The sequence below is a fragment of the Ricinus communis genome, chromosome 5, assembly GCF_019578655.1.
Source record: "Ricinus communis isolate WT05 ecotype wild-type chromosome 5, ASM1957865v1, whole genome shotgun sequence".
NCBI lineage: Eukaryota > Viridiplantae > Streptophyta > Magnoliopsida > Malpighiales > Euphorbiaceae > Ricinus > Ricinus communis.
In genome coordinates this window covers 21,918,089-21,933,533 of record NC_063260.1, presented here as the reverse complement: position 1 = coordinate 21,933,533, position 15,445 = coordinate 21,918,089, and the positions used below count along the sequence as shown (strand labels likewise).

Below are 15,445 nucleotides of genomic sequence, written 5' to 3'. Positions count from 1 at the left end.
AAAAAAACAGAAAGAAAAAAGAAATGAAAACCCAATTATACAGTATCAATTTGATAATAGCTGGGAGTTATATGGCTTGACTGGGTCGGGTCTACTTGGGTGGTATCCAGCAGTTTTTACCTTTCTCTTTGTTTTTTCCCACTCCTTCAAGAGAAGTTTTCCTTTTCGCTTTAGATTATAGTCTTTTTTCTTAATTATTACTCTCTTAAATAATTATCAGAAAAGTATCTTTTATTATTTAACATAAAATTATCATCTTAAATAATTAAATTTTATATTTTTCATTTAATAAAAGTATTTGAAATAATTATAATAACTAAGGATATTAACAAAGAAATCTACATTTTCTAATTTCTAGTGTAAATAAGAAATGGATTATCTTTTTAAGATAGAATCAGCTTCTCCTCGTCTTAACCATTGCCAATTCTGGATTGGTCCATTGACTCGAATTCCTTTCTCATTAATATTCTAAGATTTTATAATAGAAGTGATATTGCATCATTTATTATTTTCTATGCTAAAATTACTATTATTTATAGTAAATTATTATTATTAGTTAACTCTTGAACGAATTTACAGGAGGACAAAACAGAACAGACAAACCAAACCTTCATTATAGATATAATAATAATAATGAGTAAACTTGAAAAGCAAGCATATGGCTTTTCTTGATTAGAGAAGTGAGATACAAGTTCTTGGGGATTTTGGTTTCCTCACTCTTACGTTTCTCCCTCCATTTCTTTTGCTGCAAAGGGAAATTAAAGAAATATATATATGCTTCGAAGAAAGTACTGTCATACGTTTTATAAAAAGGCTGGAAACTAGAGAAAACTTTTCTTTATTGCTTTCAGAAAGGGAAAAAGATTTTGTTATGTGCTAGGTAACCTTCAGGCAAGAAAGAGGATTTCTTGGTACTGTTATGTGCCCAATCTTTTTCTTTTCAGCAGGTTGAGACCATGAGAAGAAAAGAGGTTCACCATAGTGTTCACAAAGACAAAATTCTTAGTGGCGAGAAAACGGTAAGAATTTAAGGACAGTTGGTGAAGTTAGTGACCGTTGGGGAACGAACTATTCGCTATAGTGTATGGGTACTCCTGTTATTTGTCCCTTTAACAAAAATGGCTGCTTGGCCCTCGTCACATACTAATAATAATAAAGAAAGTGATATGTGAACTAGAGAGATTCTTAAAGACCACTACTGACTTGCTGTATTTCTCTGACATTAGGTTGGAGGGTGGACCCAACACTATATATGGGGTCCATCTTGTTGTCAGAGTATCAGCCTAGAAAACTTCTCTATAATGCGGATGTTTATGACCAAGAGTTTCAGAACAAACTCTTATGAAATCAAATCTAGACAAGAAATTGATAGGACGCGTAGAGAATGTCTATTCATACGAATCAACAAATTTTCATCTTTGCATCAATTTTGCTCACGGTAAACATCATAACAAAAAAGATTGGTATGTTCAAAACTTACTGGAATATATCATAATGCAGTTGAGAAAAAACTGCATTTCTCAATTTCATGATGAGTGGAAGTGTACATATTCACAGGCATATACCTAGTCTCCAAAGGCTTAAAAGTCCCATGAATGAGGTGAAAAGAGAGGCGGCAAATGTCTTGATGGGATCTCAGCAATCTATAGAAATGCAGCTTGCAGCAATGGCCGAGTTGTCAACTTTGCTAACAAATGGATTGATTTTCACCCAAACAAGAGAGAAGACAGAGGCCAATAGCACCGACCAGAGAACAACAATGGTTGGTGTTCTGTTTTGGCGGCCCATGAGACCTTTGAGGAATGGATACAGATGGAAAATCACCCAGAAGGCGAAAAACACCTTGCCAAAGAGAGGCCCCCATGCCTCATATCCTTTGTTAAGTGCATCAGAGAATCCAGCAACTACACCAACTATATTGATAATGATAAGGCTCGTTGGAGGGATCAGAACTGTTGTCCACTTGACAATGTAGAGCTCCCCAAAATCTGTATCCTCTGCTGCTTTTGCAGTGACTGTGAAATTGGTATCAATGCCTGCCAACATTTTCAGAAATCCTTGGAAGACAGCAAAGAGATGGGCTGATACACCTCCTATCACCCAGAACTGCTCATTACGCCACAGATCTTCTATGCCTACACCACTCCATCGTAGCTCAAGGATTGCAGTTACAATAATGGAGATGAAGAGGGCAAGAAATAGCATGCTTGCCAGGTTTGAAAGCTGGATCATTGTAATGATGATGAGTCAGTGCATCAACTAAGTGATCTCCAAAACACAAACACAAGAAGATATATGTAGCAAACAATTATTTTTGTTTGATTACAGAAATCTATGCATGCTTTCAATTTTCAATGGTTTATGAAGCACTAACACATGAAAAAAAATCCCAAGCCTTGAACTTCTTTAGTTCTCATTATAATGACAAGTGTAAAAGCCATTATACTTTTAAGATGAGGAAAAGATCAGTTATAGAAATTACCGTAGGTATGATAAATTTTCCTGTGAGAAGACAAATTGCTGGAAGTGTACAGTAGGCAATGAGAGGGAGGGATGTAAAAGGATAAACAATGGTGTTAATATAAGCCAGCCTTTGAAGCCATTTAAGACGTCCTCCTCCATACCCATACCAGAGAGGACAGTGTCTGCTCAAGAAAATTTCCACAGACCCAAGAGCCCACCGGAGAACCTGATGCAATCTATCAGACAGATTGATGGGTGCAGACCCTTTGAATGCAGGCCTTACGGGCATGCAGTAAATTGATCGCCATCCTCGGCAGTGCATCTTGAAGCCACTCAAGATATCCTCCGTGACTGAACCATATATCCAACCAATCTGAGAAGAAAAGACATACAGACTGATTTCTCCAGAAAACCAAAATCAAACAACTCGCTGAAATGTAAACGTAATAGAACAACTGCACAAGTAGCATAATCTTCTCAACTAAGTCAACCAAGTGAAGGATATAACAGTGATTCAGAAGGAATAGACAATTGATAGGAGAGGAAAGCAGAGTCTGTTCAAGGAAATGGGCTCTTTCCTCATGTATATAGTTGAATTTCAAAAATGGGACCAAAATATCATACTGAACTGAGTAATGGAAGCTTTACCTCTTTTCCCCATTCAGTTTTCTCTTCATAGCTGCAGCTAATAACTTGAATTGCTTCCTTGATGAGTGTTGATGGATTGACAGATTCAGGTACTCCTCCATTAGGCATTAGTGTAGACTCAATAAAAACAGATGACAAGCCAAAAGTTTTCTCAAAGCTCAACTGGGAGATCAGCATTGATTTCTCATACTCATCATAATCTACATGAGTTTAAACCCCAAAATGCTTAGGATAGGAAAACTTAGCTAATCAGAATCCAATTTTCTTAAGAAAAATGAAACTCACTATCAATCTCTGTAAGGTTAAAGATGGCAGCATTCAGATCCTCTCGTTTTGCATCACGATAAACCTCAGCGAGATCTTTTGTGGGCTGCTTCTTCTTGGAGCAGCAACCAAAGCAGGAGGAGGAACTCTTAGGCAAGCTGGGCATAGAAGGAGGCCCATAGCCATAAAGTGCTTGCCTATTGAATACACAACCTGTTCCCACATATACTGGTCCTTGAATGCCATCGAGTCCCTTCATGTTAACCTGAAATAGAATTGAAAGAATCGTGAGAAAACAAAAAAATTCCTAATTCATTTGGAACTAATTCGGAACTAATTCACTATCTATATTCGGAACTAATTCACTTCACTGGCTATCAGTAGAGCATAACATATTTATGTTTCAGAAACTAGATCTCTTTAAGATATATGAGTAACATAAATAATGAAATTAATGGGGAGATTATGTTGGATTTATCTTACATCAAAGAAAACCACGTTTCTGTTGGCATATCGATCACTCTTATCTATGCCATCAAACCTCTGAGGGAACTGTACATAGCATACATCTCGACCAACTTGTGGGTCCATCAGGAAGCACATTGCTTCTCTAACTGCCTTACTATTGTTTACATAGTGGTCACAATCAAGATTGAGGATGAAGGGAGCATTTGTGAGAACTGCAGACACTCTCACCTGTATGAAATATTCATGAAAGTATTAATACATTATTGAATTGCATATGAGACATTATTGATCTTAAACTGTTTGTACACACCAGAGCATTTTCAGCACCAGCCTTTTTGTGATGCTGGTAGCCAGGTCTCTTCTCTCTGGACACATATACAAGTCGTGGGAGTTCATTTCCTTCTAAATCGCGAGCTCCAGTGTTTCCAAGGAAAACCTGTAATAGGCCTTATGAGGACTTTGAAACTTCAATATATATAAAAGCACTTCCTCAGCTAGATCTATATCTATAAGTGGATATGGACATGAGCTGTTGGCTAAAGATTAATTAAAAGGTCAAATAGCGCAGTTGATGCAGTGACAAAATAGCTTTCTACAGTATGAACAGTTAACCTGAATCATGCCAGGGTGGTCGCGCGTGTTATTTCCAGGCCAAGGTGTTCCATCCTGCATAGTCCAACCTTCCTCAGGTGTTTTCTGAGCCTTCGCTACTAAGGCATTTACACGAACTTTGTACTCTTCGTAATCTCTCTGTAGCCAAAAATAGAAGGCAATGATGAAATGTCTTCAAACTGATACTCAGCATACAAACCAATTTAATCCCCACATTAAAATAGCGAGAATATCCAAGAGTTGGGACGAGTTGTGCTTACTTTCATTGCTCTACGTTCTTTCACAAAAGAAGGTTGCACCTTGTCTTTCAAGTAATCAATCTTCTGAGAGAAGTAAAATTCAGGAGCCCTTGGTTCAATTGAGAACTTTTTGCAAAATGGAACCCACTTCCTTGCAAATTCAGCTGTTTCTGCTAAGGATTCAAATGTAAGCATGGAAGCGCCATCATCAGAAACATAGCAGGAGACTTTGTCCACAGGATAGTCTAGAGCAAGGATGGAAAGCACTGTATTGGCGGTGATCAATGGAGGTTCTTTCAATGGATCAACAGTACTCACGAAGAAGTCAACTGCAGCAAGCTGAGAAGGCTCACCCTCCCTCTCATACCTGGCATGACATTGAGGTAAAACCATATAATTGACAAATTAATATCTGTACACCAGGTTTAACAATAAAATATTCAGACTTCAATAACCCCCAAAACAAGAATGGTGAAATTTTGCATAATATAGAGATTTGATCAAGATATAATACTTTCTAACATAGGAGTGAGCTCTCATAAGATTTGAACTTTAAAATTTAGTAGAAAATAGAAAGTTCCACATTGAAATTTACCTTGCGGATAGCCTATCAATGTATGTTATCCTATTGACAGGACTCCACTTAGGAAACTGATCCAGCACCCATGAAAATGCAAACCAAATCTCACATATGACTGAAGTAAGCCATAGGGCATAAGCGCTATCCACAGGATGTGTTAATCTGTAGTGGAAGAAAAGCCCCAGAATGATCAATCGCATAATTATCACAGCCCTGTATGGAGTGAGTTTGTTGGGTGAGAGTGGAATAAGTTCTGAAAGTGGCTCTGCAGCCTCCCCAGACCTGCAAAAGGCAATTTATATCTCTGTAAAAGAAACATGGGAAACAAAATTGATGCATCAAAAAGAAATTTAAACCCATCAAGATTCACAAATACATAGAAGTTGTTCAAGTTATCTATTGACATTGGATGGCCTAATAACTGCTGTTCAGTTTAATCCGTCCTGTATAAAATCTCCATGTATTGACAAAAGAGAAGAAACTCCATGCCATAATTTTTCTAGCACATGCAGCAAAGTCAGAATACCCTTTATCCTTTCACTTCTGTTAGATGATATTGTAATGAATCCATCTAGCAACAATTGAACGACTCAAATGGAAAATAACAACACATCAAGAGTCATCAAGTCATCGATGCTTTGCTGGTAGATTCATTATTTTAATTAACAACTTGATCTAGTGAAAAATTCGAATTAATAACTACTGGGAAAATGTCGAACCTTCAACCACTGTGGAAGTCCCTGACAAGATTTTACAGACAGATTAAATTGAAATGATGTCTTAGAATAAGCTCATTACTTCATTTCCTTTCTATGCACTGTATCAAATCAGATAAGTTGAATTTGGGTTGCATTAAAAATATGACTATATGAGGATTTGGATTTGAGTTCTCTTTATACTTACGGCTTTTCTTCCATCTGCTGCTCGGGTGGAATTTCAGCTGGCTCCTTTTCAGGCTTAGGAGCACTTTTTTTCTTCTTGTGCTTTTTATCTTTCCAACTCTCCACTCGATTTTTCCAGATTGGATTCCCAAACTCATCATTCATTTCTTCATGAAAACATGACAGGAGTTGATTAATACACTATTCAAATCCTGAAACATGCCATAAATATTATTCAGGAATACATCAGTATCACTTACCACTATCCACTGTTGAAACACTACTGACGTGTCTTGCATGAATTCCAACATCCTGTGCAAACCAAGATGAGTTAGAGAAATCTGTTTTGAGTCCTAATATTTGAAACCCCATACACAAACAGGTCGAATGTCATATACGGACAAGGAAGGAAACTATAGAGAGAACTTTATCATATTTGCAGAAGTTTTTATATTTAAAACTCAGCGTTATCGACTTCTTTCTGTAATTGATTTTAAGAATTACCTGAGGATTATTGAGGTGAGATGTCGTTGTGGATTGGTTGCTAGTTGCCTTTGTATCACCATTATCCAACAAGTTTTCTGGAGATTTGAGTCATGAAATCAGCTTATAAACTAAGTAGTGAGGGCGATAAGACTGAAAAATTAATTTGTAATAGGAAGAAAATTAGCAAATAAGGTCAATGTTTCCAAATTCTTTCCAAAACTATGACTTGCAAAGACATGGAAAAAGAAAATGCAAGAAATGATTGAGGAACTAGACTTCTATAAGATATTTTCTTTCGTTCACATACTTCAGAAAAAATCGACACAATAGCATTAGAGTATTGAAAGAACGTTGTGTGTGTATGCATATATGTGTGTGTGTGTGTGTGTGTGCGTGTGTGTGTGTGCGTGTGTGTGTGTGTGTGTAGCATGTACATACAGCCATAGTGTAACAACTCGAAAATAAAAATAAAAATTAGCAAAAGAGAACTCTAAGATAGATTGTACCATCAAAAGGAGAGGCACAACGCAAGCATGCCTTCCTTCCCTCCTTGATCTCAAACTCAAAACAAGATTTGCACATGGGGAAATTACAGTCATGGCAAGCAACAAACAGCTCTCCATTTGCATTAAGACCCACCTGTTCACCACAGGTATGGCATATAGGAACTCCAGATTCCATCATCTTTGCTCAATTACTACTTCCACCCTATAGCTTAAAGAAATCAAATATAACTTCAATATTTCCAGGAGGATGCTCAATCTTTCTTGTTTTTATATCAAATACCCTAACAAAAGCTGGGGTGGTGGAGTGTTGTTGGTGTGAAGGAGAAGGTGATACTGGCATTTTTGTAATGGTGAAGAGATGGTGGTGTGGTGTGGTTGGTGGGGTAAGGAGGTTGAGGCGTTGGTGTCGTCTGTGTCTGTTTTGCAGAGAGAAATGAGAAGCAATGTCCATTTCTGTTGGGTATTTGAATTTTTTGCGGGAAGTTTAAGGAAGGCTTCGGTTGGGCAGGCCACGTCTTCAACTGACAAGCTTTCAATGCAAGTCCCTCCTCTTATAAGATGCATATATATATAACATAAGGCTGCGGCTGGCATTAGGAACCCATTACTGGAACAGCCCACAGCCCCCACATAGTCCGCAGGAGTCAGGAGAGTGGCCTCACCAAAATTGATAACATAAATTTTTATCTTTTTTTTTTAACAAAGATAGGTACAGTATTTGCATTAATCAGAAGGGGTAATACAACTGAGTTAACCTCCAATCCATGCAGTTAAGGCTCAGTGGTCATCACAAAAATTACTGTTAAGAAAGAGCCTTTTAGGATAACATATCAGCCAACCAATTGCAGTTTCTGAATAGGTTATACAAAACGAAACTGGATCCAAGTGTTTTAGATGAACTCAATAATCCAGCTGTGTTGAGAGTTGATACTTGACCAACAATATTCAAACATGGCTAAGTACGTCTGCCCGTGACTGTAACTGATAAATTCTCCTTACCCACAAAGCTATTGACGAATAGTGAAGATTTGATGCACAAATGTAATAGCCCACCACAAATAAGCTTACTGCCAAGGTTTTAAACAATGAAAACTTTTCATATCTGTATTAAACTCATCTTCATGCTAAAAATAATGAGAATACTAATCTTCTAGTTCTATAACAGCAAGTCAGCAACATCCCCGTATGGTGTTTGTATAATGATGGACATCATCGCTTTTACATTGGACAAAGTTACAGCAAAAAAAAGAAAAAACTATTCAACCATTTAACTGATACATGCTAAATACCGGTAAATCCTAACTTGTATTAGTTTGATGCTCCAGGCACTTGTCGTCTTCACTCGTGTGGCAAGAAATGCAGGGTAGGCATACTCGCTCTATTTACCCTAGCGCATCAGTGATATTTGATGGAAAGTTTCCTCCGGAGACCATGCCAATAGCCCATCTTTTAAAATGGAAAATCAACAAACAGGCATATATGAAATAGAATCGACTGGAGTTGACAATCTTGCAATTCTAACCTATGAAACAGAATAGACCTTCACTACTTTAGTTGTGTCACAGACGACAAGGTTTTCTGATTCACTTGGGGTGGTACAGAGCCAATTGACCTGTCAAAGAGCCAAGTGGATGAAAAGTTGTAAAACAAACAATGCAAAATTTAAATAAGAAATGAAAAATAAAGCTGATTAATCTCATAGAATAGGCTATGAAAACTCACCTTTTTGCTCATATTAATGTTAAGATGAAGAATGTCGTTATTGCTGTTACTTGGCCCTACATCAGGATATCTGGAGCAATCCCATACCTTTACTGACTTGTCATTCCCACCTGATATTATGAACTTCCCCCTCTCTCCAAACAGCGAGAATGCCACACAAGACGCAGCTGCCACATGGCCACCCAGAGAGTAATCGAAATGCAACATACTACTTTGTGTACCTGCAGTTGTATTGCTGTCCTTAGACGTTGATTGAGATCCTTTACGAGCTTTGGTGGTAATTTTTGTCCTAACAGCTGCAAGTTCGGATTCAATGTTGATCACATCAACAATCCCATCACCCCTAGCAACAACACAAATTTTGCCTGACTTGTCTAACATATCAGCATCTGGAACTGCTATTGCATGAACAAAAGCAGGATTGACACATTGTGTCGTGTTACTATCCTTCATTTCAGGCAAACCTACATTGAAAACAAAAGATCACAACAGTACCTAATAGGTGAATAGATCAATGAACACTTATAGAACACTTACAGGAAGACCGACAATGTTATACAGGCTAAGACATACAAGAAGCAAAGAACAAGAAAAAATCGAACAGAACATGAGATGCATGTACCAAAATCGACAATTTTGGTTGGGCGGCCTTTGGAGAAGTCCCACATGACAAGCTTTGAGTCGAGACCTCCAGTAATAACTGATAAAAAGTAGCGCAGATGATCAATATGCCAAGGACAAGAGTGCTCCTAAGTAGGAGCAAGAAATAGTAATCACCATTCCCAAATATTTTTAAGGCAGCCAAAATTCTAAACAAAGCAATATTCTCATGTACTTCTATCAAGCAACAGGTAATAGGGACTTCAAATTGATCTTCTATTTAGTCTTACAAAAGATGGAGACCTACAATAAGGCCTTTACAAATATCATATAAGCTTCTCCTTGGAAATACCATCCTCCTTTCCCAATAATCATCCCTTTCATTCATATAACAGACAAATAAAGCAGGTCAGCAACTCAAATATGCCTATAGGCTTTTGGTTGAGAATTGGAGTATGTAAATCCCTGTTTGGGCAGATGAATGTACAATGTAACCTCCTACTTGCTAAGGTACCTAATATTAAGACATCAGATCACGCCATTGATCTGATCGCTGATGGACCTCCAGTAACAAGTGCATGGATGTGATTCTAGCAAAGTCCTGCAGCTGTGTGCATTTCATACAAAGATGGTAGGAGAGGGAGTGGAGATTTTCAAATTCGAAAAAACAAAAGAAAAAATATAGGCTCAAAGAATTACCTCCCCAAGGTCTCCAAGGAATGAACTGCACACTGCTACAAATCTATAACGCAGTTAAGTGTCATAAAAGGTTGAATAAGTAACTACCAAATCCCTGTTGTAAGACACGTGCATAGCTGTTGAAAAATCAAGTGTGCACTTTATGCTTGAATGTCGCACAATGGTTTAAGAAGGCAATGCATGAAGAAGATCACAAAATAAAGAGTAAGGATACACTGGTATGTCCAGCTCTCAATGTTTTGAAAAGGCAATGCTGACGAATATCAATAATCTGCCATGAAGATTACATTAAAATCTGTCATTCCTCCTAACTAAATAGTAACTAGAATATACATCAAACATAACAAAATATAAAGAAACAATGAAATAGAAGGGGAAAAGAAACATATAGTACCTTAACATTGCCACCATCATCTGTTGACGCAAGAAAAGCTGCCTTTGAGTTGCAAGCAATCTGCAGAAATTAAAAGCTTTCACTTGTTAAAGAGTGTTGACCATGTGTCAACAACAATTCATAAAATATCAAAATAAACGTTAAAGTTTACAGTGAAAAATAGTTACCTGATTTATTTCCTCCTTATTATGATTATAGCTCTGCAATAGCTTCCCCGATGTAGCCTTTACTTACAAAATGCATTGTAATCACTAATTTCGTAGATTTAAAACCACAGTATACGATAGTAAAAGAACAAAATGAAATAAATAAATAGAAAAGGCATTACCATGTGCATATCAAAACACTTGACTTCACTTCCTGAGGATACATAAAAGATGTTTTCGTTCCCTGAGCCAAACACATGAATTAAAATTTATTAATAGATTTTAGAACTTATAGAATTAAAACTGTATAATAATAAAGGGAGAGCTGACCTGGCTTAAAACACAGAGAAGAAATAGGTTGGTCCCCAACCTCCATCATAAGCTGAGCATCTTTGCATCTCATATCAAACCAGCAAACGCGACCATCCTATGTCGTTGTTATCATCAAAATCAAATTCTTTTGAAAAAATAGAAAGAAGAAAAGGAATTTAAGAACCCAGAAAGAAAAAAATAAAAATTTACTCATACCCAAGAGCATACAAATTTTGAAATGGAAAATTAAAACTTTCATCCCAGTTAAATGAGCGAGTGTGAGAAGTATTTAAGAGTAGTACCTCGCCGGCGGTGGCTACGACGCCAGGACGGTCACGTGAGGCTATGCAGCACGTGGCGGTTGCTTTATGACCTCTCAAACGTCTCGGTTCCGACATGGCTGTCTTCGACTTCGCTTTTCCGATCGATCAATGTTCTGTTAGTCACTCGAGTGATGCCTCCCTGCCGTGAGCAAAGCAATTGGGCTCCTATTGGACTATACTGGGCCAATTTGACCATGAAACCATTAGCAAAACTTAGCCCATGTTGTGTATTAATAGAATTTTCCCTTTTCCTTTTGGTGTTCTTTTAATTTTTCTTTATTTCTTTTTTTTTTTTTAAGGAATTCTTTTTCTTATTTCTAGTTAATGTAGTTATAGCTCAAAAATCCAATGCATAGCTCAATTGATGTGTAATTTACTTTTCATTTCCGTGCTAATAATCGCTAGAATTTAAATTTTAGGTTCCAAATGATGAAAGATAGAGTTTAATAAAATTGTACAAAAATTAATTTGTAAATTATTGATTCTATACTATAGAAACACACATTGTTTACTACTAAATTATAATTGATATGTTAATTCATCTCAATATATTTTCTACAAATTAAGATGTAACTGCAGTATTTTTAACTCATAATTTATCATTTAAATATACAAATATGATATAAAATTAAAACCAAATATTATTATGATGAAAATCATGAAAAGACCACTAAATATTTCAATTTGCAATTAAGCTTGATGTAGTAGGAGGAAAGATGGATCATTTTCGTTTTTAAGAAAAGAATTGTTTGTTTTCCTGAAAGATGAAGAGAAAATAAGAAAGAAATCAAGAGGAAGAAAAGGGGCTCATTCAGCAAAGTGTCGTTTGATTAGTTGTTAGATGTGTCATTCAGTATATGTCAAAGAGGATTTGTATGGTAAAACATAATCAACTAAGGTAGCACGGGAAACAAACAAACAAAAAAAGAAAAATTGAAGTGTGGAGGTGATTAATCTTAAAAAGTTCAAGTGGGTACATATGTATGTGGCCAATTGTTTATGCGAAGTATGAGAATACACTACTTTACATTATAATATGGTAATCGGCCATTTGATGCACTGCTTAATTACAGTTGAAGAACTTCAATTCTCCTATGAAACTAAAGATTCGAAAGAATGTTGAGGTTACTTTTTTTCTAAACAATAACCTAACAAATTAAGACATGCATACATGCCTCGGAGTATTCCCTCCTCTAAAATGTTCCACTTACCGCGCCAGAGATGGTGTCGTTTTGTTCTCGTGGTTTACCAGTGAGAGAAGAAAGTCAAAAGAACAAATCATAAGGCTAGCTAAGGTAGGCATGTGAATTTAACTTGGCAAGACTTGGTAAAAAGGCATAAAAGAAAAGCCTGCCTTAGCTTAGCCTCGTGGTGTCGTATATATTGAAAGCTTTTAGCTGGAGAACGTCTCATTAGTCAAAAAAGGCAAACACCCAAAGAGGGATCACAGAGGCCTTTGCCTTTTGCGTTACCAATACAATGGAATCACGGGCTCTAGTGAAGAACTTGTTTCTAGGAAAAAGTTATCAACAGATTCTCCTTTCAAAAGTTTAAAGCTGAGTTCAAATTTAAGCACCCAAGTATAAAAGGACGAAAATGGAAGCTAGCTAAACCTTCACTTTGCACGTGCTTCACTTTCTAGGATTCCATTGCCCAGATAACATAGAAATGCTAGTAAAATATGAACTGTGTTCAGAGAAAATAGCTAATAAGTTCTACAATAACATAAATAGATCTTTACTAACTTAAAAATTATCACCAATATGTTTTTACTTATACATCAAATGACAAATATTTAATATTATATTTTTTAATATTTTTAAAATAATTAAAAATATATATCAATTATATAAATATTAAAATATTAAATGATAATAGATATGTATCACTATAGCAGAATATATACATGACATTGAATATTATCAGTAATGACCAGAGCTAAGGTGAGATAGGTACGGGTAGAGCAACAAGACTCGCGTCTGGTTGCCAAATTGGTGACTGCATCTCTTTGGTTTTTCATATTTACTCTTTTCTATTAGTTTTGTTTTAGAAAAAATATATAAAAAATTATTTTATGGTTTGGCGCTGTAATTTTTTTTATGATAAAAGATACTCTATGATTTAATTTTTTTTACGTTATACTACCTTTCAAATTAATATCTTCAAATTTTTATAATATAGTATTAGTATAATATTCATTTCTAATAATAAAATTTTATTAAGTGATTTAACATATAACTTACTATATTGAATTTATATTTAATAAAGTTAATATATATTTTTAGATTTTATTAAAAATAAAATTATAATAATTTTAGAAATATTATAATAGTTGATTTAATGGTAAATTATCTATAAAATAATTTTATATTTAAAAATAAATTATTATACTAATATTAAATTATATAAATTTAAAGATATTAATTTATAATATAGTAAAAATATAATAGTACTTTTTTATCACGAAAAATAACATAATCTTCTAAGTATGGAAGCATCTAACCATAAGGTATATTTTTTAACTTTTTTTTTTTTGAATGTACCAAAAGAAAATTAATACAGCTAATCAGACCTGGGTAATTCATCTTTTTCATCCCTTTTAAATGTATGGGAAGATCTCAAGTCTATGTTCAATTCCAAAAAGAAAAGGTTTAATTTGTTTAATCACCGATGTCATTTAAAGTTAATCTTCTCAGTCTATGATAAAAACAAAAATTCTGTCCCAGTAGCTACAACATTGGAGCCTACATCATTATGGTGTCATTTTGACCTTTTAAAAGAAAATTTAATGTAATTATATTTACCATTTAAATATCAATAAAAGTTTTAATTATTTTCATGACTAAAAATGTAATTGTAGCTTGTACATTATAATTTGTGGCCTGTAAAGCCTTTAAATAAAAGAAAAATAAAAAGTGCCGTTCAGTATCCTTGCCTTTTCGAAAAGGAAAATAGAAATTATGTAATTAAATGGTTCCTATCATATCTCTTTAGCCCGTATTATTAAGGGATACTGTAGCTATAAATCTATTTTAAAAGTAAAAATAAATAAATAATAAAGGTCGTGGCCTGTGAGATTCGAACTCACGCGGGGAAACCCCACTTACTTAGCAGGCAAGCGCCTTAACCACTCGGCCAAAGCCACGAGATGGTGTTAATACAAAACTAAAAACGGAAGACTACAGTTGATCCATTTATACATTTGCAGCACCAAAATTTCTCAATCACATCCTAATGACAGGAGCTAGAAGAAAAGGAGTACAATTAGAGCAGCTAGCCTAGAAAGACAACATTCTTCTACAAACTACAATTAAAAGTTAGATCAAAGACTCCACCGTCAATTGAAACTAACATCCATACTCATCTAACAGTGCAAGCGACAGCATAAGCCCAAGACTTCAGATGCTCTTTCATGGCTATTCCATCACTCAAAGGTGGCATCTTCACAAAATGTTGTTGACTTCCAAACAACCCAAAATCACAACCATTTGCCTTATAATCTATCTCCCAAACCCCACAATCTCTCAAGTAAGTCCCAGTATGATCTAACCCTAGGTCAAGTTCTCCCAATATCTTTCTCTTGCTTTTCCTCTTTCCTCTGCTGCTACTACTTCTCTCTTCTTTCTTTTCGTGCTTTCGAAACTCCGCTTCTTGCGAGATAATTCTTTCCACATCCACAGGCCACTTAATTTCAGCAGCGTATTCACCACATTTGGAGCATCTGGGAGACAAAGACTCAACCTTTGGTGACTCATTTTGCTGCTGGCTATATACAATTGACTTGAGGGGTTTTCTTGGGGACAAAAGCTCAGCCTTTGGTGACTCATTTGGCTGGCTAGGAACAATTGGCTTAGTGAGTTTTGTCGGGTCTTCTTCATTTGTTATTCCCTCACTAGAAGGACTCATAATTGGCTGAGTTCGTGAAGAAAACAAATTAGAGAAGAACCAAAGAGAGTCTAAGCTCTCTAAGAGCAAAGACCCTTCCATGAGAAAACAGAGCCAGAGAGCAAAACCAAGAGCTAAATCTTACAAACATATATAGCAAAAAGAAGCCGTGTTAAACAAAGAGAATATAGAAAGTGAGAGGTAGGAGCTGCCTATA

At 35.7% G+C, this 15,445-nt stretch overlaps 3 protein-coding genes and 1 non-coding gene across 5 annotated transcripts; all 4 read right to left on the bottom strand.

The window, feature by feature from the left end:
• Positions 1-1,365: 1,365 nt before the first annotated feature.
• LOC8275160 (cellulose synthase A catalytic subunit 8 [UDP-forming]) lies at positions 1,366-7,548 on the bottom strand. Its single transcript, XM_015721200.3, has 13 exons — positions 7,148-7,548; positions 6,660-6,736; positions 6,416-6,467; positions 6,178-6,322; positions 5,290-5,556; positions 4,716-5,061; positions 4,456-4,593; positions 4,154-4,279; positions 3,859-4,071; positions 3,397-3,640; positions 3,112-3,311; positions 2,483-2,836; positions 1,366-2,223 (listed from the first exon to the last, which is right to left on the bottom strand). Exons 1-13 carry the CDS (start codon positions 7,323-7,325, stop codon positions 1,636-1,638), a joined length of 2,928 nt encoding a protein of 975 aa, XP_015576686.1. The 5' UTR covers positions 7,326-7,548; the 3' UTR covers positions 1,366-1,635.
• A 675-nt stretch (positions 7,549-8,223) lies between these two features.
• On the bottom strand, positions 8,224-11,801 carry LOC107261497 (WD repeat-containing protein 53). Of its 2 annotated transcripts, none has more exons than XM_015721167.3 (10): positions 11,323-11,801; positions 11,039-11,135; positions 10,891-10,952; positions 10,730-10,786; positions 10,563-10,622; positions 10,383-10,439; positions 10,169-10,211; positions 9,492-9,569; positions 8,870-9,333; positions 8,224-8,759 (listed from the first exon to the last, which is right to left on the bottom strand). In XM_015721167.3, exons 1-10 carry the CDS (start codon positions 11,416-11,418, stop codon positions 8,670-8,672), a joined length of 1,104 nt encoding a protein of 367 aa, XP_015576653.1. In that variant the 5' UTR covers positions 11,419-11,801; the 3' UTR covers positions 8,224-8,669. The 2 variants fall into 2 exon arrangements, with proteins under 2 accessions (XP_015576653.1, XP_025013699.1); XM_025157931.2 differs by having other exon boundaries at positions 11,039-11,165; positions 11,323-11,480.
• Positions 11,802-14,392: 2,591 nt separating this feature from the next.
• LOC125370153 lies at positions 14,393-15,445 on the bottom strand. The gene has a single exon (XM_048374739.1). The coding sequence runs from the start codon at positions 15,328-15,330 to the stop codon at positions 14,704-14,706; it is 627 nt and encodes a 208-aa protein (XP_048230696.1). The 5' UTR covers positions 15,331-15,445; the 3' UTR covers positions 14,393-14,703.
• Positions 14,407-14,488, bottom strand: TRNAS-GCU. Its single transcript has one exon. It is a non-coding gene; the product is annotated as a tRNA-Ser (tRNA).

What these genes read in the sequence shown, in the direction of transcription:
- LOC125370153 (XM_048374739.1), bottom strand. Translation starts at nt 15,330, where the DNA reads ATGGAAGGGTCTTTGCTCTTAGAGAGCTTAGACTCTCTTTGGTTCTTC.
- LOC8275160 (XM_015721200.3), bottom strand. Translation starts at nt 7,325, where the DNA reads ATGATGGAATCTGGAGTTCCTATATGCCATACCTGTGGTGAACAGGTG. An exon ending in CAGCAGATGGAAGAAAAGCC is followed by an intron (nt 5,557 to 6,177) that starts GTAAGTATAAAG and finishes TGCCTTTTGCAG; the next exon opens with GTCTGGGGAGGCTGCAGAGC. An exon ending in CTGGTGCTGAAAATGCTCTG is followed by an intron (nt 4,072 to 4,153) that starts GTGTGTACAAAC and finishes TATTTCATACAG; the next exon opens with GTGAGAGTGTCTGCAGTTCT.
- LOC107261497 (XM_015721167.3), bottom strand. Translation starts at nt 11,418, where the DNA reads ATGTCGGAACCGAGACGTTTGAGAGGTCATAAAGCAACCGCCACGTGC. An exon ending in TTCTCTGTGTTTTAAGCCAG is followed by an intron (nt 10,953 to 11,038) that starts GTCAGCTCTCCC and finishes TGTTTGGCTCAG; the next exon opens with GGAACGAAAACATCTTTTAT. An exon ending in ACATTAATATGAGCAAAAAG is followed by an intron (nt 8,760 to 8,869) that starts GTGAGTTTTCAT and finishes GCTCTTTGACAG; the next exon opens with GTCAATTGGCTCTGTACCAC.